Source organism: Ictidomys tridecemlineatus, chromosome 11, assembly GCF_052094955.1.
Source record: "Ictidomys tridecemlineatus isolate mIctTri1 chromosome 11, mIctTri1.hap1, whole genome shotgun sequence".
NCBI lineage: Eukaryota > Metazoa > Chordata > Mammalia > Rodentia > Sciuridae > Ictidomys > Ictidomys tridecemlineatus.
This window is the reverse complement of record NC_135487.1, coordinates 34134520-34148289: the sequence shown is the minus strand read 5'-3', so window position 1 is coordinate 34148289 and position 13770 is coordinate 34134520. Positions and strand designations below refer to the sequence as shown.

Sequence of the window (13770 nt, the reverse complement as noted above, 5' to 3'; positions counted from 1 at the left end):
AGTTCTCTACTTTTCTTACCTGAGGTGGTGCTCCCAATTAGAATGAGATTACAGGGACAGGAAAGCCTCTCCTTTTGAACTATTATTACTTAATATTCACATAGCACCAGACTGGTCCAAGAGGCCAAGGACCAAAACAGCAAGTAGGAACCACATGCATAAAAGCTGATTGACCAGCCAAACTCCTGGAGCTCTACCTTCTAAGCTTCACTTGATTTGGAGTCTAAAAGATCTTTCAGAGCCTAGTGACAATGCAAATCCTAAGAATGAAAAAGGCTTAAGCTCACTAAAGTCTTTTTCATCCGACATCTTTAACAGTCAAATAAGGATTAACAAGAAAAGAATAAAGGGCAAAAGGAATGGCAGCAAGAGATAGAAGAGGAATAGGGACAACAGGAAGAGCCAAGAAACCTTCAGGTATTCTAAAGTCATGCACCCTTTCTTGCACAAGGGTCAGTTTTTCAGAAAAACAATGACAACAAAATTTAATGAAAAAAATTTTCAGGTAACCACAAGCAATTTTTAATCTCCCTGCCACTAAAGGTTACCATTTTTTGGCTAATATTACAAAGATGTAAATAGCATGTAGTCAGTAAATTATATAGTGTTGCCCCCAAATACACATTATATGAGGTGAAAACCTATGATGCTGGGGGAAGAGTTCAGAGGGATTTTGAAATAGGCCAAAGAGCAGGTACTAGACTTTGGTTACAGACGAGAACAAGAACAAAAAAAATCTGGTACAAAAGAAAACAAAACATTAGGATATTCTTAGGCACTCAGAAAGCAAAAGGAGGTGAGTTGTCATTCTGAAGGCTGTAGAGGTCTGATTATCCCCCAGTTCTATATATCTGCCAGTTATATAGTTCTCAGAGCTCCCTAGCTTCCTGACATACAGAAGTCCACAGAATACTTACTATTAAGAAACACACAAAAGTATGATACCCCTATGGCAGAGGCAGCTTCTCTATCTACATTTGACAGCAGAAGGAATGGTCAGAATTACTCAGCTTAGGAGAGCTTTCTCAATGAGTAAGTAAGCAGATTATTGTGCACTGGCTTAACATTTTTAGTTACTTATTCCTTAAATTAGATCATAGGCTATATGGAGAAACTAGGGGGGCTTGCTGAACTATCAACTAATTAAGCAGAACTCACCTCAAGTGTGAGAGAAACTTTATAATCAGAGGCCAGTCTCAAACATCAGTCTGAGATCCTGAGCTTGGCCACCAAGGAGTTAGTGTTCAGCAGCTGCAGTTGGTACAAATGCAACTATAACAGTACTTGCACTGACATAAAGCCCCTGACATATCCCCAGCTCTATGGAACTTCAACAATTTTATTTGCTAAATGCTTCTTCACAAGTATACAGCTTACAGTGTAGGTTTCTCATTGGTTTTTTTCCTTCTAATCTCCAAATGGGTCAGGCACCATTAGCATAAGCTTGGCAATAGGGCAAGAGTAATAAGTGATTAGAAACCTGTTGATACTTCACAATTGAGCGGTAGGACAAACTCCTACTTCCTACTGCTTAAAACTGCAGAAAAAACTCAGGATGGAGACGGGATCTAGAGTGCATCTCTGTCACTGGTCTCAGTTTCCAGTGCCTCCAATAGAGTACATCCTTTGTCTTCCTACTGCAGGGACAAGTGATGCTAGGTTAGCCTACGCATTTTGCAGAAGTACATAGGCCCAAAATTGGCCATGAGGTTTGGTATTACCAGCTCCCCAACCTGGCAGGATGGGAAGAAACAGAATGTGTCCATGAAAAGTTTTCGGAAGTGAGACAGGTCTTCCACCTGAACTTTGATGCTATATTGATTGGCCAGAAGTTCGATGGTACCTTGCACCACATACTCATTCTGTAAGTGTGAGAGGGAGCAGGTAGAATAGACAACATGGCCTCCCGGTTTGGTGGCAAGGAGTCCAGCCCTGAAACCAGAAAGAGAAAGAAGCAATTTCTATTGAGCTTCCCAGCAATGGAATAGCAACATAAACAGCTGGAAACACATGTAGGGGAGTTCTAATAAGTAACAGATAGCTGGATTGGAGAGACTCTGAAGTCCCTTTCATGATGACTCTTTCTGAAAAATCATCCTTTTATTTATTTATTTATTTTGGTGGGGGGGGAGGTTAAGGAGTAGGATTTATTCAAATGAGAAGAAAAGAAACCAAGCTTCTACAGGGTAAAAAGGGACCAGAAAGTGTTTGCCAGCAAAGTCTTTTTTTTTTTTTTTTTGTACCAGGGACTTAACCCAGGGGTATTGAGTCACATCCTCAGCCCCTTTTTATTTTGAGACAGGGTCTTACTAAGTTGCTATGGCCCTATTTAGTTGTTGAGGTTGGCCTCAAACTTGCAATCCTCCTGCTTCAGCCTCTCGAGTTGCTGGGATTATAGATGTGCACCACCACACCTGGCCTGAAAACTCATTTTTTAAAAAATACTTTTTTAGTTATAGATGAACACAATATATTTCTTTTTTTTATATGTGGTGCTGAGGATTGAACCCAGGGCCTCACATGTCTGAGGCAAATGCTCTACCACTGAACTATGACCCCAGCTGAAAAGTCATTCTTAAGGCATAGAGCAATACAGCTTTACTCCATAGGATCTCTTCTAAGAAGGCTCTTTAAATGATCCCTTGAATCTTGACTCTGGTTGTGGACTAAATCCTGATATTGGCTATAGATTGAGTCAACCCTATAGAGCACTGACCTTAATAGCTATTTTTCTTTATCTTAAAGAGACATGGGCTCAGCTGGGAGTAGTGGCACATGCCTATAGTTCCAGCTACTCAGAGGCCGAGGCAGGAGGATCACAAATCTGAGCCCAGTCTCAGCAACTCAGTGAGACCCTGTCTCAAAATTTTAAAAAAAGATTTATCTTTTTAAAGGGCTGGTGATTTATCTCAGTGGTAGATCACCACCAGTTTCAATCTTCAGTGCCACTAAATAAAGAAAGAAACAAATAAAAATAAAGAGATGGAGTCTCACAGTGCTGCCCAGGCTAGAGGCCAGGCTGGTCTCAAATTCCTAATGATTCTCCTGTATCACTCTACTTTATTCCCAAATAGATAGGTCTACAGAAGTGATCCATCATGCCCTTCAGTAACTATTTTTCAAACATATGCAAGTCACTGATACTGAGGGTAAAACAACATGAATAAATCTGCAACCCACCCTGGCATGTATGTCCTTACCAGATAGAAAGGGTTTTAATGTTCCAGAAAAGGACCATCGCATGATGTCTGACTCCTCCCAGCAGATCTCCAGACATAAGACCTTTCTATGGGTGATAATCTTGGAAACAGCTACCAAAACCCCAATCTCCCAAGTGAGCAGACTCCTCTGAGTTTTTTTTTTTTTAGTTTATTTTTTAGTTATAGGTAGATACAATATCTTTATTTTATTTTTATGTGGTGCTGAAGATCGAACCCAGTTCCTCAAGCATGGTAGGTGAGCACTCTACCTCTGAGCCACAACCCAGCCCTCCTCTGAGTTTTTATAAATTTATCACTCACGCAAGAAGCTGCACCTGCAGCATAGGCAACATCTGTCGCTCCTTCTTCCTTGACCGTTGAAAAATGTTGTTCTCTTCTTCATGAAGGGAGTGGCGGTCTGTGGTACAGGGTACATCCACCAGCACCTGCCAAACATGTTAAAGGTGAAGTATAGAATCTGCTTACAGGGTGTTTGTTCCTACTTGGGACCAGAGTTGTTTTAGGCTCCTGGCCTAAAAGGTTTCATGGAATGTTCCCTCTGCTCATCCATCCATCCGAATACCTAACCAATACTTCTCATTTTAACCTGGTAGACATTTGTGAAATAATAACTGGGATGCCAAATATGTGTGCACATTTATAATCCCAGTGACTAAGGAGGCTGAGGCAGGAGGATCAACAAGTTTAAGGCCAGCTTCAGCAACATAGCAAGGCCCTAAGCAATTTATCAAGAACCTGCCTCAAGGGCTGGGGATGTGGCTCAAGCGGTATCACGCTCGCCTGGTATGCATGTGGCCCGGGTTCGATCCTCAGCACCACATACAAACAAAGATGCTGTGTTTCCCAAAAACTAAAAAATAAATATTAAAAAATTCTCTCTCTCTCTCTCTCTCTCTCTCTATCTCTCTCTCTCTCTCAAAAAAAAAAAAAAAAAAAGAACCTACCTCAAAATAAAAAATAAAAGGGGCTGGGGATGTGGCTCAGTGGTAAAACGTCCCTGGGGTCAATCCTTCGTACCCAAAACAACAATAGCAAAGAGGCTGAGGCAGGAGTATCTTGAGTTCAAGGCCAGCTTCAGCAACTTAGTGAGGCAGACCATGCCTCAAAATAAAAAATAAAAAAGGTTGCGGGGCTGGGGACATAACTCAGTTGGTACAGTGTTTGCCTTGCATACATAAGGCCCTGGGTTCAATTTCCAGCACATAAAAAAAATAAAGGGGTTGGGGATGTAGTTTAGGGATATAGTGCTTGCCTAGCATACCAAAGGCCCTAGGTTCAATCCCCAGTACCACAAAAAAGTTGAGCTAAATGTAGTATAGTGATAACTAGAGATTGGAAAGAAGGGCATAGTGTTGGCAAAGGATGATGGATAAAGAGAGGTTAGATTTGATCAATGCATACTGTATGCATACTGAAATAGCACACTAAATTCCATTAATCTGTGCAACTAATATATTAGTAAAATCTTAAAAAATTCAATAAAATCTTTTCAAAACCCTATAGCCAGCCAGGCATGGTGTATACACCGGTAATCCCAGCAGCTTAGGAGGCAGGAGGATCAAAAGTTCAAATTCAGTCTCAAAAACTTAGCAAGGCCCTGAGCAACTTAGCAAGACCTTGTCTCAAAATTTTAAAAAATAGGGCTAGGGATGTGGCTCAAGCGGTAGCGCGCTCGCCTGGCATGCGTGTGGTGGCCCGGGTTCGATCCTCAGCACCACATACAAACAAAAGATGTTGTGTCCGCCGAAAACTAAAAAAAAAATAAATAAATAAATATTAAAAATTCTCTCTCTCTCCCTCTCTCACTCTCTCTTTAAAAAAATATATATTTTTAAAAAATAGAGCTGGGATTGTGGCTCAGTGGTAGAGCACTTGCCTGGCATGTGTGAGGCACTGAGTTTGATCCTCACACCACATAAAAATAAATAAATAAAGGTATTGTGTCTGCCTACAACTAAAAAATATTTTTCAAAATTTTTTGAAAAATAAAAAGGGCTGGAGATGTGACTTCTTGGTTAAGAACCCCTGGGTTCAATCCCTGGTGCCAAAATAAGAAAAAGAAAAGAAAATGGATGACATGTAACAAAAATAACCACAAAAACAAAAGGAAATAAGCCTCTTAGAGTAAGTTGTCAGAAACAAAAAAAACAATAGAATTAAACCCCAAATGCTTTTTTTAAACACTTTTTTGGTTGTAGATGGACAGAGTATCTTTATTTTATTTATTTCTATGTGGTGCTAAGGATCAAATCTCAAATGCTTTTAATATTAGAATTATCCAATGTAAAATTAAAATATAAATCTGGGCTGGGAATGTATCTCAGTAGTAGCATACACAAGGTACCAGGACTCAATCCCCAGCACTGCTAAATAAACAAAAATAAACCTTTCTAAATAAAAAAAGAAATTAAAAGAAAAAACAAAGAGCAAAGAATACAGACAACATAGTGAAAGAAACAGTAAATAAAATAAAGAGTAGCAGGGTGTGGTGGTGCATACCTGTAATCACAGCAGCTCTAGAGGCTAAGGCAGGAGGGTTGTGAGTTCAAAGCCAGCCTCAGCAACTTATAAGGACCTAAGCAACTTAGTGAGACCCTGTTTCAAAAAATAAAAAAGGTCTGGGAAGCATATTATAGTGATGCAGCCACATGAATGTTTATAGCGCTCAATTCACAATAGCTAAACTATGGAATCAACCTAGGTATTGTTGGTTCCATATATATGTGCCTGTGTGTGTGTGTGTGTGTGTGTGTATAATGAAATATGACTCAGCCTTAAAAAAGAATGAAATTATGGCATTTGCAGGTAAATGGATAGAGCTGGAGAATATCATGCTACAGAAAATAAGCCAATCCCAAAAAAACAAAAGCCGAATGTTTTCTATGATGTGCAAATGCTAATTAAAATGGAGGGGGCGGGGTTAGGAAAGAACAGAGTTACTTTAGATTAGGTAGAGGGGAGGGGATATAGGGGTAGAAAGGATAGTAGAATGAATCAGACATTATTATTCTATGTACATATATAACTATATGATCAGTGGAATTCTACATCATGTAAAATCAGAAGAATGAGAAATTATACTCCATTTTATATGCTGTATCAAAGTGCATTCTACTGTCATATATAACTAATTAAAACAAATTTTTAAAATTATATTTAAAAAAAAAGGGGTGGAGATGTGGCTCAGTGGTTAAGTGCCCCTGGGTTCAGTCCCTAGTACAAAATAAAGAGAGCTGAGACCAAATATTATCAGTGACATTAATTGATTAAGTCAGCAATTAAAAGAATGAAGTTTATAGATTGTGTCCCAATATGAAACCTAAGTCTATGCAGTATAGAAGATATACAAATAAAAGGAATTGATTCAACAGTAGTAAATACAAAGAGATGAGCAAAGGGGCAACTGAAATGCATATATAAAAAGAAAGCTGTGGGAATTTCCATAACCCATAAAAGAAATAAGGTCTACAGATTCTTTCCCTACTTCTTCTCAGTGTCCTGAGGAGGTAGCCATACTCTGGAGTGAAAATGGCAGCAGTATACACCTAAGGATGTTGGATTCCCAAGCCCTGGTGCATAGAAACAGCTGAGTTGTGTGATTTCAAAAGGACTATAAATCAATGATAACATATCTGAATATTTTGGTTCTAATATATTACTGAAATTGCTTTAGTAGTGTCAACTGTGAAAAATGTTGACCTCATCTAGTCAAAAGGAGAAAGAAAAGCAAGTTGTAACTTGCACTGAGGAAATATTTAGAAAGGGCAAACATCTAGGGGAACTAAGGCAGAAGGATCTCAAGTTAAAGGCCAGCCTTTTTAGCAATAGTGAGGCCTTAAGAAACTTAGTAATATGGCTAAGGCATCTCTGTTGGTCCTGCCCAATGTACATCATTATCAGCCAAATGTCAGGATGATGTTCCAGTTGAATCTAAGCCACAAAAATGTGTCTTGCAAATATATAATTTCTTTTATGGGGAGATAGAAGTCTATTTAAAAATTTTTTTCCTTGTACTGGGGCACTTTACCACTGAAATACATCTCCAGTTCCCCTTTCCTAAAAAAAAAAAAAAAAAAAATTCTGATAGGGACTCACTAAGTAGTTAATAGTTAAGGCTGGCTTAGAGCTTAAGATCCTCCTGACTCAGCCTCCCAAGTCACTGAGACCCCAAGTGTGCAACACTGTGCCCAGCTAAACATTTTATTTGAAATTTAACACAGGAAAGAAGCGGGAGGGAGAGATATAGGCAAGTTCTGAGGGGAGGGTAAGGGTGGGTGTCTTGTCATGAACACTGAAAGTTCTGAGGTCCTGTCCTCTCTCTAGTTGATGGACAAGTGCAGGTGGGGAAAAGATGGAGATACCAGAATGTGTGGAACCCTGAGCTTTCTTTGCATCTAAAGTGCTTAACACATCCCTACCAAATAGTAGATTGCACACAACTATTTCTTCAACAAATAAATCAATGAAGACATCAATGCTTTAAGACATCAATGCTGTTTTCAAATGTCTAAAAGCACTATTAAGTGAAATGGGAGGACGTTCATTCTATATTGTTTCAAAAGGCATAGCTAGAATCAATAAATGGCAATAAAATAATGATAAAGATTGTGATAGCCTGGGCATCGTGATACATGCCTGTAATCCCAATGGCTTGGGAGGCTGAAACAGGAGAATCACGAGTTTAAAGCCAGCCTCAGAAATGTTGAGGTGCCAAGCAACTCAGTGAGATCCTGTCTCTAAATAAAATACAAAATAGGGCTGGGGGGCCGGGGATGTGGCTCAAAAGGTAGCGCGCTCTCCTGGTATGCGTGCAGCCCGGGTTCGATCCTCAGCACCACATACCAACAAAGATGTTGTGTCTGCCGAGAACTAAAAAATAATAAATATTAAAAAAAATTCTTGGGGCTGGGGATGTGGCTCAAGCGGTAGCGCGCTCGCCTAGCATGCGTGCGGCCCGGGTTCGATCCTCAGCAGCACCACATACCAACAAAGATGTTGTGTCCGCCGAGAACTAAGAAAAAATAAATAAATGTTAAAATTCTCTCTCTCTCTCTCTCTCTCTCTCTCTCTCTGTCCCCCTCTCTCTCACTCTCTCTTTAAAAAAAAAAAAAAAAAAAAAAAAAAAAAAAAAAATTCTTTCTCTCTCTCTCTCTCTCTCTCTCTCACTCACTCTCACTCTCTCTCCCCTCTCTCTTTAAAAAAAAAAAAATAGGGCTGGGGATGTGGCTCAGTGGTTGAGTGTCCTTGAGTTCAATCCCTGGTATACACACACACACATACACAAAAAAGATTGTGATGACACCAAACAAAAATTAAGATGCTACAGAACTAAAAAATATCATTTAGACTTAACAGACATATATAGAATATTTCATCTATCAATGACTGAATACACTTCTTCTTAGCAGCACATGGAACATTTTCTAAAAAAGATTATATTTTAGGCCACAAACAAAATCTTAACAAATATAAAAAAATAGAGAAAATACCCTGCATTCTATATCATAATAGAATAAAATTAGAAATTGAAGATAAAGAATAGAACCACTCTATGGGGCTGAGGTTGTAGCTCAGTGGTAGAGCACTTGCCTTGCATATGTGAGGCACTGGGTTCGATTCTCAGCACTGCATATAAATAAATGAATAAAATAAAGGTCTGTCAACAACTGAAATAAAATAAAAATTAAAAAAAATAGAACCACTCTAACACCTAGAGACTAAACAAAACACTTTTGAATGATGAATGGATAACAGAAGAAATCAGGAAAGAAATAGAAAAATACTTAGAGGTAGATGAGAATAGTACTACAACATATCAAGCTGGGATACTATGAAGGCAATTCTAAGAGGAAAGTTCATAGCATTGAGCTCAAACAATTAAAGAACAGAAAGACACCAAACAAATAATCTAACATTACATCTTGAGGCCCTAGAAAAAGAACAAACCAACACCAAAATCAGTAGAAGACAGGAAATAATTAAAAATCAGAAATGAAATCAATGAAATTGAGATTAAAGAAACAATTCAAGGGTTGGAGTTATGGCTCAGTGGTAGAGCATTTGCTTGCCTGGCACATGTGAGGCCCTGGGTTCAATCCTCAGCACCACATATAAATAAATAAACAAACAAACAAATGATACATTGACAACTAAAAAATATTTTTTTAAAAAGGGAAACAATTCAAAAGATCAATAAAACCAAAAATTGAGTTTTTAAAAGAATAAACGAAATTGATAAACTTTAGCCAAGCTAACTACAAAAAGAAGGAAAAAACTCAAAGTTATAAAAATCTGTGACGAAAAAGGAAATATTATCACAGACACTAATAAAATTCAGAGGATTATCAGAAACTATTTTGAAAATTTATACAATAAGCTAAAAAATCTTGAAGATACTGACAAATTCCTAGAGACATATGACCTACCCAAATTGAACCAGGAGGATATAGAAAAATTAAAAAGATCAACTTCAAGTAATGCAAGTAAAGAGGACATCATGGGCTGGGGATGTGGCTCAAGTGGTAGCGCACTCGCCTGGCATGCGTGTGGCCCGGGTTCGATCCTCAGAATCACATACAAACAAAGATGTTGTGTCCACTAAAAAATAAAAAATAAATATTAAAATTAAAAAAAAAAACCTACTAAATGGGCTGGGGTTGTAGCTCAGTGCTAGAGCACTTGCTTCGCATGTGTGAGGCACTGGGTTCGATTCTCAGCACCACATAAAAATAAATAACTAAAGATATTGTGTCCACCTACAACTAAAATAATATTAAAATAAAAAACTACCAACAAAGAAAAGCCCTGAGATGGATCCTCAGTCCAGTTCTGCCAGACTTTTAAAGAACTAATACCAATCTTCTTCAAATTATTCCATGAAATAGAAAAATGAAGGAACTCTTCCAAACTCATTCTATGAAGCCATTATCACCCTGATACCATTACCAGACAAAGACACATTAAGGAAAGAAAACTTCAGACCAATATCCTTGATGAACATAGATGTGAATATTCTTAATAAAATACTGGCAAATCACATACAAAAACACATTTGAAAGAATGCACCATGATCAAGTAGGTTTCATCCCAGGGATACAAGGTTGGCTCACCAGATGGAAATCAGTAGAGGTAATTTGCCACATAAACAGACTTAAAGACAAGAATCATGTTATCTCAATAGATACAGAAAAAGCATTTGACAAAATATAGCATCGTAGTTCATAACCCACTTCAATCTAATGTATGAAATATGATATGTCAAGAGCTTTGTAATGTTGTGAACAACCAATTAAAAAAAAAAGAAAAAAAAATTCTATGTACAAAAAAAAAATATATAGCATCGTGTTCAAAACAGTAGAAAAACTAGGGATAGAAGAAACATAACTCAACATTGTAAAGGAAGCATTCCCTCTTCAAACAGGAACAAGACAGGATGCCCACTTTTACTACTTCTATTCAACATAGTCCCAAAACCCTAGCCACAGCAATTAGACAAGGGAAGGAAATTAAAGGAATATGAATAGGAAAAGAGAGTTCAAACTATCTTTCAGGCTGACAACATGATCCTATATTTAGAAGACCCCTTCAAAAACAAAAAACAAAACAAAAAAAAACCTCCACCAGAGAACTTCTAGAACTCATAAATGAATTCAGCAAAGTAGCAAGCTACAAAATCAACACCCATAAATTCTATTCCTATATTCCAATGTTCAATCTGCTGAAAAAGAAATTAGGAAAACCATCTCATTCACAATAGCCTTAAAAAGAAAAACTTGGGAATCAGTCTTCACAAAAGAGACTGAAGAACCTCTATAATGAAAACTACAGAACATTAAAGAAAGAAATTGAAGAGGACCTTAGCTGATAGAAAGACCTCCTATATTCTTGGATAGGCAGAATTAATATTGTCAAATTTGCCATACTACCAAAAGCCTACAAAGAGTCAATGCAATTCCCATCAGATTCCAATCACATTCTTCATAGAAATAGAAAAAGAATCACAAAACCAAAGGCTATGAATGTTCTCTCTGATACACAGATTCTAACTCACAAGAAGCCAGGGAGGGGAAAGAACAGAAGTTCATTGGATTAGACAAAGAGGAATGAAGGGAAGGGAGAGGGTATGGGAATAGGAAAGACAGTAGAATAAATTGGACATGACTTTCCTATGTTCATATAAATACATGACCAATATAACTCCACATCATGTACAACCGCAAGAATGGGAAGTTATACTCCATGTATGTATAATATGTCAAAATATACTCTACTGTCATGTATATCTAAAAAGAATTTAAAAAAAGAAGTAGAAAAAGCAGTTATGAAATTCATTTGGAAAAATAAGAGGCCCAGAATAACCAAAGGAAACCTTAGCAAGCAAGAAAAGCAAAGCAGGAGGCATCACAATACTAGACTTTATATTATATTATAGAGCTATAATAACAAAAATGGCATGGTATTGTCACCAAAACAGATAATGGAGATCATTATCTAAACAGAATAGAAGACACAAGACAAACCCACATATATACAGTTATCTCTTACTTGACAAGGGTATTAAAAACATACATTGGAGAAAAGATAGCCTCTTTAACAAATGGTGTTGGGGACACTGGAAAACCATATGTAGTAGAATGAAACCTAATCCCTATCTCTCACCCTGCACAAAACTCAACACAAAGTGGATCAAAGATCTAGGAATTAGACCGGAATCCCTGAACCTCCTTGAAGAAAATATAGGACCAACACTTCAATATATCTGTTAAGGAAGACTTCCTTAACAAGAATCCTAAAGTGCAAGATATAAAATTTAAAAAACAATAAATGAGATGGCATCAAATTAAAAAGCTTCTTCACAGCAAAGAAAACAATCAAGAGCATGAAGAGACAGCATACAGAATGGGAGTAAATCTTTGCTACCTGGACCTCAGACAGAATGTTAATATCCAAGATATACAAAGAACTTAAAAAAACTTAACATCAAAAAAACAAAAAACCCACTCAATAAATGGGTTACTAAACAGGAACTTAAATAGACATTTCACAAAAGAAGAAATACAAATGGTCAACAAATACATGAAAAAACATCTCTAGCAATTAGAGAAATGCAAATTAAGATTACACTGAAATTTCATTTCACTCCAGTCAGAATGACAATTATCAAGAACACAAATAACAGTAAATGTTGGCAAAGATGTGGGGAAAAGGGTACACTCATACATTGTTAGTACAATTGAAAATTGATGCAACCACTACGGAAAGCAATATGGAGATTCCTCAAAAAACTAGGAATGAAACCACTATTTGACCCAGTTATCCCACTCCTCATGAAAATAAGGAAAAATAAGAGGCCCAGAATAACCAAATACATGAATGGAGTATAACTTCCCATTCCTGTGGTTGTACATGATGTGAAGTTATACTGGTCATGTATAAATCCTTTATTCAAACGATTTAAAATCAGCATACTACAGTGATGTAGCTACATCAATGTTTATACTTGCTCAATTCACAATAGTTAAGCTATAGAGCCAACCTAGGTGCCTTTCAACAGATGAATGGATAAAGAAAATGTGGTACATATATATAATGGAGTATTACTCCATTGTCGTAAAGAAGAATGACTTTATGACATTTGCCAGTAAATAGATGGATCTGGAGACTATCATTGCTAAGTGAAATAAGCCAATTCCAAAAAACCAAAGGTTCAATATTTTCTTTCATATGTGGAAGCTAACCAACAATAAGAGGTGGGGAGAGAAAGAAGTTCAATAGAGTAGACAAGACAGAATGAAGGAAGAGGGGATGAGAAAAGGAAATTCAGTGGAATGAATCTAACATAACTTTCCTACGTACATATGAATACACCACAGTGAATCTCACATCAGGTACATCCACAAGAAATTAATTTAAAAAAATAACTATAGGTAAATAGGAGAAAGATCAATAAAAGGAATGGAGCAGGGGGTGGAGAGAGGGAAGGAGAAGGAGAGGAATTGGCATCTATCTGAATTAGAACAAGATATATTTCATGCTTTCATAATTATATCAAAATGGGAGTTGGGGCTTTAACTCAGTGGCAAAGTGCTTACATAGCATGTGTGAGGCACTGGGTTCAATCCTTAGCACCACATAAAAATAAACAAATAAAGGAATTCTGTCCATCCACAACTACAAAACAATTTTTAAAATTATATCAAAATGGATTCTATTGTCATATATAATTAAAAGAACTAATAAAAAAGATTGTGATGATAATAATATAGAATGTTTTCAATATTTCAGGTTCTGTACTAAATGCTTTTTTAACCAGGGGTGCCCTACCACTGAGCTGAATCCCTAGACATTTTTAGTTTTAATTTTTGAGACAGGGTCTTGCTAAGTTGTCTGGACTGGCCTCAGTTGTGATTCTCCTGCCTCAGCCTCCAAGTCACTGGGATTACAGGTGTGTGTCTGGCTCCTTTTTAAAAAATTTATTAAATTTTGAGATGAGATCTAACTAAATTGCCCAGGCTTATTTGAAACTTTTGGGCTCAATGAATTCTCCTGC

General features: G+C 37.2%; 1 protein-coding gene across 4 annotated transcripts in view; it reads right to left on the bottom strand.

Annotated features, from left to right (window-relative positions):
* Positions 1-498: 498 nt before the first annotated feature.
* The window catches only part of Nsun4 (NOP2/Sun RNA methyltransferase 4), a 30175-nt gene continuing 16903 nt past the window's right edge, over positions 499-13770 (bottom strand). The window contains exons 5-7 of one of the 4 annotated variants that reach the window (XM_078026190.1): positions 9756-9818; positions 3522-3646; positions 499-1932 (exon numbers count right to left, since the gene is read on the bottom strand). In XM_078026190.1, coding sequence (XP_077882316.1) covers positions 1656-1932; positions 3522-3646; positions 9756-9818 — 465 coding nt within the window. In that variant the 3' untranslated portion in view covers positions 499-1655. The remainder of the gene's footprint in view (positions 1933-3521; positions 3647-9755; positions 9819-13770) is intronic. The other 3 variants (XR_013427755.1, XM_005317989.5, XR_001230175.4) reach the window with 3 other exon arrangements.